This window comes from Cupressus sempervirens, chromosome 6, assembly GCF_028749045.1.
Source record: "Cupressus sempervirens isolate cs-2001-9-10 chromosome 6, ASM2874904v1, whole genome shotgun sequence".
Classification (NCBI taxonomy): domain Eukaryota; kingdom Viridiplantae; phylum Streptophyta; class Pinopsida; order Cupressales; family Cupressaceae; genus Cupressus; species Cupressus sempervirens.
The window spans coordinates 49743709-49758494 of record NC_143123.1 but is presented as its reverse complement, the minus strand read 5'-3'; the positions used below and the strand labels follow the sequence as shown (position 1 = coordinate 49758494).

Genomic DNA, 14786 nt, shown 5'->3' with positions numbered 1-14786 from the left:
CCTCGGACCTCCTTCCATCTATAGCTATGATCTCAAATGGGATTACATTTCCTCTTATTCGATGCTAGTGTAGAATCCTTGTCATTCAAAACTTGTGAGGGATCCATAGTCATAACTCGCCTATTCACACCAATGTTGAATCCTCATCTACATAAACCTTTTTCATCGATTTATAGTTTATGTAGAATGACATTGGAGATTCCTTGTAAGATGAATTGGAAACCACCAATGGTGACTGTGAAGTCACGAGCAACAAAGATTATGAGAGTTTGTCACCACATAAGGCTATCCCTCTATGACTTCAGTGAGAGTGGAGCCAAAGGCATGCACAATGGAAAGTACACTACCAGTAGCATAAGAAAATAGTGAACATAGTGTGTCGTCTCCATCCTTAGGGAATTTAGGACTGTTATCGACCATCGTTGTCAAAGCTAGAATCAAATCACACTTTGACATTCACATGGTCCCAATGTTTCGCCTTTTCTCCTTTCTATAATGGCATTGCCTTTATTCAGAATGTCCACATAAAACTCACAACAACTTAAGATTGGCTTCTCTTATCCTAAGTGGGTTTGACTCATTGGCCTAAGCCCCAGATCGAGGACATGATGTACAACAAGCTTGAGTTGTCATCCGTTCTCCTCGTAGTTGGGAGTCTGTACAAAATTTCAGCACGAGAGATTTGACACCATGCAAATTCACTAGCTCTACATCGACTACTCACACACAATAGTCACAAAGAACATTGTAATCTAGTCCTAACGCACAGTTCAACATCCTCATGTATGATCCCACGTGAAAAATTCGCCTACCTAAAATACCAGCACAAAGACCATCAATTTTGCCTTGACATAAATGCATCAAATATGCACATAGTATAAGCCTGTGGAGAATTGAATTTCATTCATCCTTGACATATAGAGATCGAGAGGAGTATTGAACACCGACATCTATTTACAGCCTTTCCAGATGATTCATTTCTTCCCGCAACAATCTCCTCTCACGTGTTTGGCTTTTTCTTCTACAATCTTGAGATCCACACACAATTCTAATAATGTTAATATAAAGCGAGATATCATTTCATCTTTGATATTAAAGAATAGATCGGAGGAATAAGGATTCCCGTAGCATCATTATCAACTTATATAATCAGTAAATTTCGCCAACATCAACTTATACACAGTCAGTTTAGCACCCACAAGATACCTAAAGACCAACCTTCTCTGGTACCATGTTAAAGATATTATCCATTAATCTGTTTTATAACTTGTAATAGCACTTGTGGATATTTTATATGTTTTCCAACTTACGATACGAGTGAATATATATGTGGTGAAAGAGGCATGTCTCTTGAAGAGACATGTCTCTTTAATATATTAACTTACATTAGTTATAACACAAGTAAAATATACCCTCAATATATTATAATAGTTGTATAACAAGATATATATATATATATATATATATATATATATAATGTTTGCCATATATTATTTATATATCTTATATATATATAATATAATTTATTCGACAAATTATAACATTAACACTTAAAATCTAATTATTCATACGTAAATAGGAACCCATGGTCCATATGGTTCACTACTGTAAGACATATCCAAATTTGTGGGAGGACAGCCGTATGCACGTTCTAGGAGGGTTGACTCTCACTGTACGACAATACGACTCCATTAGTGGCAACTTGATTGGGACGTATGAAAAAACACCATACACCAGTCGCATATCACTGTACGGTCACTCTAATATCACCAAACAATCTCTATTTCCATATTGTACAACCTCCCTTCTCACACTGTGTGAGTAGTTCATTGACACCGTATACCCAAGTCTTGACACCAAACAACCACTACTTGCCTTCAGAACTAACTCTGAACCATATGCTTCAAAAGTATGTGAAGACACATGGGTTCATCAGTGGTCGAGGACATTACATTGAGGGAAGAATTCTTCTTCTCATGATATGTGCCTTTGAGGGAATAAGTCTCATGATGTGTGCTTTTGAAAGCTACTCATGTGTCCAAATTTTGGAATTAAAGGATGTTATAGTACAATGAGATGAGACCAATCCAAACACGTGGGAAGATGCATGAAGAACAATTTCCAAAGACAAAGATGATATGATAATAGGTGTGTTGTAGTTGATGTGAAAGGGGAAGTGGATATCCTCAGTCGTCTGTCAAATTTGTAAGATGGAATTTACAAAACAAGCATACAATGCTTGTCAAAAGGTTATCTTGTAAAGTTGAATCTGAAAGAGCAGACACATTGTGTTGAATTGAAGTATTGGAAGCCATAGCAACACAAAATTTGAAGCAGCAAGGGGCGGAGTAGGTAGAAGATTCAAGTGACCTATCTTATCCTCAAAAATACAATTTACACTAGATGCATAAGTGAGTGTTCAAAGGAATTGGAATATCATCGAGGGTAAAATATAAAAAGATGTACAGGTAAGATGCATTATAAACCATTTCAAGAACATTGACCTCTCTACTCTTCAAATCTCTAATAAACATTGGATCAGGCTTGAATTTAACACAGTTCCCTCCTTCACTATATGCAATCTGATAGATGGCAAGGAGTTGTTGACAAGGATGGAATATAAAGTACAATACTGAAAGTAACTTCTCCCATGCCAATAGATCCTTTTCTGCAAACACACATACATGTTTTGTTCCCCATAAAGATGTGTGGTTAACTACAATGGTTAGATGAAGAGAACATACTTTGTGATGAAACCATATGATATGATTATCCTAAATCAAGAAGCCGTCTTCTTGGCTCAAGACTTAAAGATGCAAAAAGTGCTTTGACTTCATCATTCATATTTCATGCGCTACACTAGTTGTCTTTGACTGAATGGATGGTGAGGGAGCATAAGAAGATTAACCAGATGACCTGCTGAAGGCAAATTGATATTGTTTTTTTGAAGATGGTTAATTTTTTTGTAAGGATTATATTTATCATGCCTAGTTTCAAGAAGAATTCCATTCCACGAATAGTGGCCTCTCTAATTTCCAAATCTCTAATAAACATTGGATCAAGTGTGAATTTAAGACTCTTCCTTGCTTCACTATGTGTAATCTGATAGATGGGAAGAAGTTGTTGACAATGATGGAATACAAAGTAATAGATCCTTTTCCACAAACACACATACATGTTTTGTTTCCCATCAAGATGTGTGGTAAAGTAAAATGGCTAGATGAAAAGAACATACTTTGTGATGTAGCCATATAAATCAAGAAGCCATCTTCTTTGCTCAAGACTTACAGATGCAAAAAGTGCTTTGACTCCATCATTCCTATCCTATTCACTACTTTAGTTATCTTTGACTGAATGAATGGTGAGGTAGCAGAAGAAGATTAACCAAACAACGTGCTGAAGGCAAGTCAATATTGTTTTTTATAAGATGGTTAATTTTTTTTGTAAGGATTATGTCTATCATGCCCCTATTTTACAATAAATGCATGTGGGTTTTTCCTTCTTAATTACATTGTCTTTAGAAGAGATCATAGGCTAATAGATTCTGGTTTCTTCTTGCCTTTGCCTTTGGATGATTGGGCTACCCATGCTTGAATCTTGGGAAGTTTATCTAACAAGATTAGCTTAGATTGCTTTCTTTTCAATCTATCACCTTGTGTCTCCAAAGAAGATGCAATAAATGAATTATCTAGGGGATCAATGATGGAATAAAAGGTAGAAGAAAAGACTATATATTGTCATTTCAACATAGACGAAATCAAGATCATAGATTCCTCATTAGATTTATCTTTCTCATAAGTAACCAATTGATATCTCAAAGATTGTAACTTAGCCAAGTGATCCTCACTGGAAGGAAATGTATAAGGCGAAAGAGACGTCAATTCTTCCTATATTTGCAAAGGAAAAATTCATTGATTGTGGCGTCTCTAGTTTCAAATTCACAAAATTAGAGCAATCCCTATGAGTTTTTAGCTAAAATTATAGTTTTAATATCAAAGACATGCTTTATGAGGTTAAAACCCATAAGCATTAAGTCATATGTCATCTTGGTCTTAGTTTTTCACCTTTACTTTCTCAAATTTTGAGTTCAAATGTTATGTTTCTTTGGTTTGTAACATGATTTTAGGTTTCTCGATTCTAATTACAAGTTCATGTTATTTGTGTTACTTGTAATTGTAATGGCACTCTCAAAATCCTAAATTGTTTTGAGTTTTTTGTCTTTTAATGTTATGTCTTTTGTATTTTGAGTTATTTTTTGTTTTCAAAAGGCTATTACAAGTTCGTAATAACAAGCAGATATTGAAAGGCATATAAATTATAGACTTGCAAATTTAGTTATGAAACCCAAAATGTAAGTTGCGGCATTTTAATTATATATACGTTTTTTCAGTAAAACTTGTAAAGTGAACCTTGAAACCTGAAACTGCTCAAGTCTTTTTTTAAATCTATAAAAGCTTGTAATTCATAAGTTGACCTGAAATCTCGTTTTACATGTGTTTTGCTATGTTATTAGTTAGCAAATCGGCTTTTAAAGCCTGCAAGACAAGTATTGCATATTTTTAAAACAGGTTATCAAGTTTATGCACCCCAATACCTTTGAAACTTAAAATGTTTTTCAATATTTTGCAGTTTTTGGGTTATATATTTCAAAAGGAAAATATGAATGCTAAGAGTGTCCATGTTGGGGGTCCCAAACCTTAAATAAGGACTTTTCATTTTCTATATGCAACTAAAAAATTCTAAATTTACACACGTATGCTTGCTTAAGTCTAATTAATGTTGTGCATTCATATTTACACATGGGTTTGGCAAGTTTTGTGGTGGACTTGTTTATCACTGTGAATTTGCATCATAAACTCATGGAAACTCAACTTTGCAAATCAATGAATTGAATGGCTGGTAACTCAGCATGAAAAATTTCTTGCGGGTGCTTGTTGAGTTTTTGATCTATCGAAAACATATTCACCAAACCTTTATAGATAGTATTTTGATTTATACTTATTTTGGGGGGTTGTGAACCTATTCCTTAGAGGATGAGTGTGGTCTTCTCTCTATATGGGGAGTACTAACATGGCTATCCATTCCTTGAGATTCATTTCCATCCATGTTAGTTTCTCTTAAGGGGGAGTGTTGGTGTAGGTTTTATTTCGTTTTGTCAAATTATTATGTATTTTCCCACATCCAATGTAATTTTCCCACATCCAATGTTCTATTGTCCTATTTATTATGGAATCAAGGGGAGATTTTGCTGCTGTCTTTTTAGAATGTCTTAGTATCTCTTCACCTTCTTTAGATACATTGACCAGAGGTGTCTTGCCCTTTACATCTTAGAGGCTACCAAGCTTTAGTACCACACTTCAGTACTAGGCTCCCACACAGTCACACTCTTGCCATCTTATCACTAACTTCTTCATGGGGCTTCCCCTAGCTCGGGGTACCAAACATTAGCTTGTTTCCTTCCCAGGCTTTTCAAAATCAGTTAAGCCTAGCGGGGCTCTTCTTAGCAGTAGTACACTTAGCCAGTTCACCCCGCCTTGCAGTGACCATCCTCGAGGACTTCTCAGAGATGTCCCAAGGCCACCCCTTGTGCTTCGTCCTATTCCACAGTTAGCAGTTTCCTTGCTTGGGCTTCAATCTTGTTGCAGGCATGGACTTTCTGTGTACCAGAGGCACTGAGAGTAGGTGTTGGCCGGGAGGCTGTCTTGGTGGATGCGTAGAGAGCTCGGGAGGAGCTAATCATCCAGTTGGAGGCAGTGCAGCGACACTTGGCTGAGGGTACCGAGGAATTGAAAGCAGAGAAAGCAGCACAGGTGGCTATCAAGGTCAGCTTCATCAAGGAGGCAGTGTTGTGTTAGCAGAGGCTACAGGCACGAGATGAATATGGAAGTGATGTGACAGAAGCCGATTTATCTTGTTGTAATTAGTCCGTTAATGTATTTTGTTTGTTAATTTGTTTCAGATATTTTGTAATTGTCGTCCGGAGACGACTTTTCTTTTTGGGGGGGATGGTGTCAGCCGACTGGATGGTCCCGGCGATGTTTCTGTAGCCGACGGAATGATTGTCCTCGGTGTTTTGTATTTTGTAGCCGACGGGTAAATAGTTTGTAGTGGACATAATGTTTGTGGCCGACGGACTCCTCCGGGAAGGTTTGGCGGATAGTATTTATATCCCGTTTGGGATCATTGTAAATCATCTTCTACTATCAATAATCTTATCAAGCATAATGTATGTCTGGCATGTGCGAATATAATTTTGCTGTTCGTGTTCGTGTTCATTGTCTGTATGCATTGTTTTAATTTACCCGTATGGTAAACATTTGGTGCCGTTGCCTGATGGACCTGGTATGCAGGCAAGCGGATGGAAATTAAATGCCGAATCTGTTGAATAAAAATAAGAACACGATGAAGGATAAAGATGACATTCGCATAACTCAAGCTAATTTAATTCTGGCACAGCAGGCAGAGCGCCAAAAGAGATTCCAGAAGATTGCTGACGGAAACCGAAGCGCGGAGGAATTGCTGGAGGAGACTCCACAGCGGGTGGAGTTGGTGGAAGAAGCACAGGAGGTGTTCTTGAATTTGTGTTCGCCGAGGGAAGAGAATCTAGACGGAAGAGCATCGACTCGCATGGCTCGGAGTGCCAAGGGAGCACGAGCGTGGAGTGACCTCTTCGTCCGGGATACACTTCCGCGGGAGACAACTTCAGAAGATCCTTCTTCTTCACCAAGGTTCGTAGTTGTTGAGACCTCCGGTGTGGGAGTTCAGACCGTCGGTGTGGGAGTGCAGACCTCTGGTGTGCGAGTGCAGACCTTCGGTGTGGGAGTTCAGACCGCCGGTGTGAGAGTGCAGACTTCCGGTGTGGGAGTTTAGACCCTGGTGTGGGAGTGCAGACCTCCGGTGTGGGAGTTCAGACCACCGGTGTGGGAGTGTAGACCGCCAGTGCGGGAGTGAATAGTGCCAGTGTTGTAGGAACAAACAACGCTCGTGCACAGAATCTAGGAGTGATGGCAGGACCCAAAGAAAAGATGCCGAAGTTTCATGGCAATGGTACAACCGACCCCATCCGACATTGTAAGACGTGAGACGATCTGGCGGGCAAATGGAATTACAGATGCCAATGAATGGGTGAGGCAATTTTCGACAACCCTACGAGGGGTAGCGATTGATTGGTTTACAGATACGGATCCACAAAAGCTAAATAGTTGGGATAACATTAAAAAGGAGTTCCTGGTAGAATTTAAACTGTTGCGGGATGATAATGAAATCGTAGCAGAGATTTTCAATACCAAGCAGGGGAGGAATGAGATTGTCCGCGTCTAAGCCAGGAGATTAAAAGACTTAGTAAACAAAATGGAAAGCAAGCCGGTGGACGGACTTCAAAAAAGATGGTTCGTGGAAGGCCTTTGCTCGAAGTTGCGGAGAAAAATGAAAATTGTGCCACCGTCATATGCGGACGCGTATAACAGAGCACTGGACCTTGAAAGTGAGCAGAAGACAAAGAAGAAGAAAACTAGCTCCTTTGATTCTGATGACAACGAGCTTGCCGGAGATGATAGCAACGACGATGAAGGCAGCAGCAAGAAGGTTCGTGCCCTACAGAAGGATATGATCCGCATGATGGAGTTTAAAAATGTGCAGAAGGACCCAAAGGCCAGTGAGCTGTGGTGCACGGATTGTAAGACCGACGGTCATACTAAAGGATCGTGTCCGAAGAACCAATTTTGTGACATTTGTCAGATCATAGGCCATTCCACAAAAGAGTGCCCCTTTAACATGAAGACAAGAGGATCTCCGCAGGTGTTTCTTATACAGGAGGCTTCCCCGTTGGGTAGTAGCGGAAATATGAATAGTACAAGTGCCACATCCGGCGGATATAGGAATAATAGCAGAGGGCAAAATACCAACAATGCGAATAATAATAATGGGAGCCGAAGTCAAATCCAGTATGATGCAAACGGATGGCCGATCGTTCAATGTCGAGCATGTAATTTGTGGGGTCATTTTGCGCGGGATTGTACAACGGCAAACACACCCAAACTACTGTGCAGATGGTGCGGACCCGGCGATCACGAAGATTCCAAGTGTCCAAAGTCTGGAGTAAACTTGATCACTATCGGCACGGATGTAGAGGAGGTTCTGGCAATTACACGGAGGCAAGCGGAGGAAAAGAGAAAATTGGGGGAAGCGCAGGTGGAAATTGTAAAGGCATCATCGGTGGGGACATCTCAGTTGAAGGACATCACCGACACCTTGGCAAGGAACTTCGCAGAACAAAACATTGTACGACAGATCTTACAAACGGAGGTACCGGTCAAGATAAGTGACCACCTCCTCACAATGCCCCAGTTACGGACGGCCATTCTAAATCATGCACCATTTCCGAAAGCAACGGAGGACACAGGAAGGGATAGTAGTGCAACGGCGGCAACAGACCCAATGCTTCTGGCTCTCACGACGGGAAGGCATCCGACGGTCGTCGAGATAGGAATTTTGGGAAAGGTTTTGACAGACACAATTGTCGACAGAGGGTCCAGCGTGAATGTGTTACCGGAGGATACCTGGAAGAACTTGGGAAGGCCGACCTTATGGCCACCTGCATTAAAGTTGCTCACGGCAGACCAACACGGAATCAAACCGTTGGGAATCTTGAAGGTGCAACCGGTAACTATTGGAACACAACCATTTTTATTGGATTTTGTGGTTATTCCATTGAAAAGAAAAGGATATGATGCTATTCTGGGACAGGATTGGTTGGTGCAAGCAAAAGTAAAACATGATTGGAAACGAAATACCCTATCAATGGAGGGCGGAGGCAAAAGATTCACAATTGACTTGCACATGCAAATGGTTGGCGAGGAGGCAACATCGTCAGATTTTGAAAGTGAAGGCGAGAGTGATGACGAAGGAAAGAGGAGAATGGAACCGGACGAAGGAGGAGTATTAAGACTTGACGGAGGATCGAATGATGACGACCTGGACTTGGTGAATGGCCTTTACCACTGGCAGATAGAAGACTACAAATTGTTTCCAAGTTGTAATATGCTAAGGGTCGACGAAGGTGAGAAAAAAGAGGAAAATGAGTGTCTGAAGAAATATAGAGAAGTGGAAGAAGGAAAGGCCGTTACGGCTGAAGCTGAGGGGACGAACATCTAGTCAAAGCCCAGAAAAAAGCAAGATCCCATTGTCGAGTACACTGCGAACGAACTGCGCGGAAAGAAAAGGTTAATTTGCAACACAAAATTAGTTGATAGGTGTCGACAACAAGAAAATAATCTAGATGCGCCACGCTTGCAGGCACAATGGGTGACGGAGGTGACACAGAACAGACGTAAGGCGTGGCATGAAAAACCTCTCAAACTCAGTAGGTTTCAGCCGGGGCAGTTGGTACTCAAGTACGACAGTCGGGATGAAATGAAACAGGAAAGGTTTAAGGCAAGATGGGTTGGACCATATCAGACCTGGGAGGTCGGCGACAATCGGGTGATAAAATTGGAGACATTGGACGAGCAAGAGGTACCTCTGGTAGTCAACGGATTTAAATTGCAAATATATGGTGCCAGGAAGACTCCGTCGCTGTCACAGAATGGCCAGCTGACTCCGTCGTCGTTGCAGAATGGCGACGCCTAGAAGCAAAATTGAGGTGCTGTCTTTCTATTTTATTTTATTTTTGAATTTAAAAAAAAAAAAAGGCCTCCGCGGGAGGTGCTTTGCGGGCACTTGTCCGCTGCAGCCTGTTTGGAGGTCCTCTTTCCGCGGGTCATCTTGCCAGATCTCCGCCTTAAATAATTTCATCCGTGGGCCTTTTTTTTGTTTTTATATATACTCGCGGGTCTCAAATCTTGGGAGTTTGTCCTGTTGCGAGAGTTTGTAAATATTGTTTGGCAGTGATATTTTTTCTGTGGGGCTTCCATTATTCCGCGGGCGATCATCTGTGATCTGTCTATTATCTTCCCGCGGAGACCTTTCTTGTCCGCGGGGTGTGCCTTTTCCCACAGAGTTCTTCATCAGGTGCCGACAGAGTTTGTCCACATCTCTCAATGGAGTCTTTTTTGCATTTTCCCACAGGCTGCCCTACGGCTTTGCTTTTTTTTTCCAGGTGCGTTAGCTCGGCAGTTTCTGGAGAAGCTCGGATTTAATGCGATTTGCAACAAGCAATTTCGGAAGGAATAGATTGTTTGATTATTTTCATTGTTGGAAGAATTATTGAGCTTCTCATTGCCGGAGTTGTTTCAGCCAAAGATTGTTGGAGTGAGGAGAGATTGTTGAGTTTGTGTAGCACATCGGTCAGAGGGGTTTTCTAAATTTAAAAAAAAAAAAAAAACGACGACAGAATCAAATTGTTTAGAATGAGTTACAGATGATGCCAAAAGAAAGGGGACGCATCTGTGGTTGCCAGAAAGAGTGTAGAATCGGCAGAAAATGATAGAAATGGTGTGTTCTGTGCAGTTTTGTGTGGGTTGCGAAGTGCTAATTTGGTCTTGGCGGCGAGGGGCGTTGCCCTAGGACCCCGCCCCCTGGACCCCCAGTCGTTGCGGATATCAGTCGTGGGAGTCTGATTAGTTGAGAAGAGTTGAAGTTGTTGCAGGCATGGACTTTTTGTGTACCAGAGGCACTGGGAGTAGGTGTTGGCCGGCTGTCTTGGTGGATGCGTAGAGAGCTCGGGAGGAGCTAATCATCTAGTTGGAGGCAGCGCAGCGACACTTGGTTGAGGGTACCGAGGTATTGAAAGCAGAGAAAGCAGCACAGGTGGCTATCAAGGCCAGCTTCATCAAGGAGGCAGTGTTGTGTTAGCAGAGGCTACAGGAACGGGATGAATATGGAAGTGATGTGACAGAAGCCGATTTATCTTGTTGTAATTAGTCCGTTAATGTATTTTGTTTGTTAATTTGTTTCAGATATTTTGTAATTGTTGTCCGGAGACGACTTTTCTTTTTGGGGGGATGGTGTCAGCCAACTGGATGGTCCTGGCGGTGTTTCTGTAGCCGACGGAATGATTGTTGTCGGTGTTTTGTATTTTGTAGCCGACAGGTAAATAGTTTGTAGCGGACATAATGTTTGTGGCCGACGGACTCCTCCGGGATCATTGTAAATCGTCTTCTACTATCAATAATCTTATCAAACATAATGTATGTGTGGCATGTGCGAATATAATTCTGCTGTTCTTGTTCGTGTTCATTGTCTCTATGCATTGTTTTAATTTACCTGTACGGTAAACAGATCTCCTAGGGCTGGCATGGTCTCTTTGTTGACCTCCACCTCACTCTTGTCGTTCTTGTTCTTACTACTTGTTTGGTTTGGTTTGTAATTTGTTTCTTGTTTCTTCTTCTTTGCTTCCTCGGGCACCATTTGTTGCCCTTGCTGTGGGCTGGTCCCTTGTTGTAATCTTAGCACTCCCTTTGACCCATTTTGTGTTCATTTGTTGGACTTTAATAAATTTATCTTATCTACAAACCAATGTAACACCAGCACTGGGGTACGTTGGAATGATGGGATACTGGGATGAATTTCCAGGATGCAGGGAAAATGGGCCCCATTTTTGGGACAGTAGGTTCACGGCAAGGGGAGGACGAGGCATGAAGGGGTGTTGTATAATATACATATAGAACTTGAAATGCTAGTTATGAAATAATGTTTTAGTAGAACATGCAAAATTAAAATATTTGAACATAGCAAAAATGTAACATGAACTAGAACCATTGAACATTCAACATAGTAACATATTACATACCCAATAGTGACATTAAAAAATCAAAATTCAAATAGAAATTTAAGTACCCATCCCAACTGCAGCATGGTTGCAGAATGGCGGAGGTGGGGGTACTTGGTTACTTAAGTACCTGGTGCAGGGACGTCTTAGGGACAGGCACTTCAAGGTTTGGGAGGGGGCTACAAACTAAAGTACAAACCTACACATTTGTTTTACACCCTAATTCTTTTTCCTTGAATCAAGTTAGAAGACACCTTTAAATTTAACTTGAAAATATACATTTATGGATGCAATTTCCAATTTTTTTACAATTCTCACAATGTATAACATCCTTTCCAGACATGGTAGAACTAGCATTTTTCTTATTGTTCACTTAGCTCTATCCTAAGGTTTGGATTTTTCTATGCTGTTCTAAGAAAATTAATGAATTGAAGAGGATGATGGAGCCCTATTTTTGCCCCTCACGATGGTGATCATAAAGCCCTCCAATATATTTCATCTAGGTGTCAAGATGGTAAATTTATTTGTTCATTTGGACCACTTGCTTGTGAAACTCGTCAGTATAATCCTGCACAATGCGGCCCTAGTTTTGTCTAAAATATTTTCAACAAATAGCTTTTCACAAAATACAAAAAGGATACAATTGCTTTTTAATTGATCATTCAAAATCTTTTTGTTTAAGAATGGGTAATAATATCATTATGGTCGAAGATGGAGTATAGTTTATAATTCAAATGAGTGCACGGCTATCCAATCTCAAAATAACAAAACAAATTGTTTGATTTGCACTAAAATTATACAAATTGAAATATATGGAAAGTAGAGACACCAAATGATTAAGTTGTCGGCATTTATCTCCACATTGTATGGCAAATTTTTCATTATTGGCTTACACTCTAGATGATGCAAATGGAATGCAATGACTGCTTTTTGTCACCTCTTTATTTGCTTTAGATGTAACGATGGATGCTAATTTTCCCATGAAAGCCTACCACTCTGTTTGTGCTTCCCAAGAGATCAATGCAAGCTTTGCCACATCCCTGCTTAAATAGTCTATTCTCCCCTTAAGGCATGCTTTCTTATTCATTGGTCATGCTTCTTTCTTCATTATTCAACTTCCTACTGGGCATCTGTTCTGCAATGGGATCAAAATATATTTATGTCTGGTACAATCTGCACTTGTGTACAAATGGTCACTGCATAAGAAACAGTATAGATATTGAATGAATTATTCACTAACATGAATCTGTTCTCATTCAAGAAATCCTGTCGTGGCATGTGAAAACCTTTTTTTCTCAAGCAAATGTATGTTAAGCATGAAATTGAATACTGCATTGGCTTTGTCCAGTTCCATCTCATTTTATTTTTCTAATATTATTTCAGTTCTTGTTTTTTGTTTTGTTCACGCAAATTACAACAAGAGTAAGGGCTGACCTTCTCAAAACCACCACGACCTTTGATGACTTTCCTACTCAAGACTTACAGGGACAGCTCAACATTTCAGATACTGTAATAACCAACTTTATAACTTGTCGTACACACACGTCTAACTTGCATTGAACTTCTTAATAGTACTAGCACTCGTCAAATGATGGATTAAGAAATGCCCAAGGGTTACATGTTTACAGGAACTAAGGCACACATTGGAGAAGCCTGAATGTGATTAGAATTTTGAAGGATAGGACTTCAAACACTCAAGTGCCTTGAAGTCCCATGGACTGCTATTTTATCCTGTTTTGGACGGTTTCAATCACGGTTGAACACACCATACCATTTTGCCTTGAACTCATTTTGAACTAACCGTCCAAATGCAACTTCCAGTCCTGAATGTCCAGCTCATCCCTGAACACTTTAAACTGTGCATTTACATTTGTCTTACAACAAGCTTTGTTACTTACTGGAGTATTTAGAATTCTTTCAAGTTATGTGCTCACTCAAGATGATCTCGGTGACTTAGCTATTTTCTGTGTATGATCCAATTTTGGGTTCGCTTTTAACTCTAATGTTGTACGTGTAACATAATTTGCAGGTGAAATCATACTCGAGTCATTCAGATGGTGCTGATGTGATATTTCATATGATTGATAATTTTCATATATAGAAGGGACTGAACCTATTTATTGAAAGATAGATCCAAAATTTATTTTTAATTTTAGAGTACATATTCTTTGAAACTACTAATCTGTAATACATCTTTTGGTTTTCTCCCGATACATTTGGCTAGTTACAACTATTATCATGTGTGCCCTAATTCGGGTGACGCCTATACATGCCCCTTTTATATGCATGTCAAGCAATGACGTAGAGGGGACATCGTCTAATTCCTGAAAAAACAATACCATCATTTTTAATGATTGGCGGGCATTGTAACTGTAACAATTTATTCTTTCTGATCATGATGGACATGCCTTGGTAACTGTGATAATTAATTTTTTTGCAGTCTCACCATGTGCATTTCTGATTGTTTGACCTATGGTAGTTTTTGGTTGATTTATTTCATAAGCAATAAGAGGAGAAATCTAAGGGAAGTTTTTTATCATCTGTATTGTGGTTATCTACCCATTCAAAATAAAAGCATCATTCAATCAATGGAAGGTCAAAATGAGGTCAAATCTCATACAAAATGAATTGAATAGTTGAGAAACGCGAACAATGCAAAGCATACAAATGTTGAGAAACACGAACAAATTTTTCCTTAAAAGTGAATTTATGGAACATGCATTATTATTATCTTAAAAGACATGATATTTTCAGCATTGCTATGCAACAAAGGTCATTTAAATTAAAATTAAAATTTCAATCTCCTAAAGAGTAAAATAAATATAAATGGCCAACAATTTTTTTACCGTTGTTATGCAACAAATGTGGCGATTAGTCATAAGGAATACTGTTAAGATGAGTGTTATGGCCATCTTTAGCAATCTTTACCAATGAGAGATGAGTATTGGCATAGGGGTTGTCATGTAATGGTAATGCAGCTTTTTGGGGTATTGGTGAGCAATATTTTAAAAAAGAGGAAGTTATATTAATTTAGAGTTTTAGAGTTTTTGTTTGCAGGGCCAAGTTGTTAGCAGATAGA

The 14786-nt window shown here is 39.7% G+C and overlaps 1 protein-coding gene across 2 annotated transcripts in view; it reads left to right on the top strand.

Moving 5' to 3' along the window:
* LOC149551073 (lipid droplet phospholipase 1-like) overlaps positions 1-14152 on the top strand; it is a 78422-nt gene extending 64270 nt beyond the window's left edge. For both annotated transcript variants that reach the window (XM_089786654.1, XM_089786655.1), the window contains exon 10: positions 13737-14152. In XM_089786654.1, coding sequence (XP_089642780.1) covers positions 13737-13808 — 72 coding nt within the window. In that variant the 3' untranslated portion in view covers positions 13809-14152. The remainder of the gene's footprint in view (positions 1-13736) is intronic.
* Positions 14153-14786: the final 634 nt, after the last annotated feature.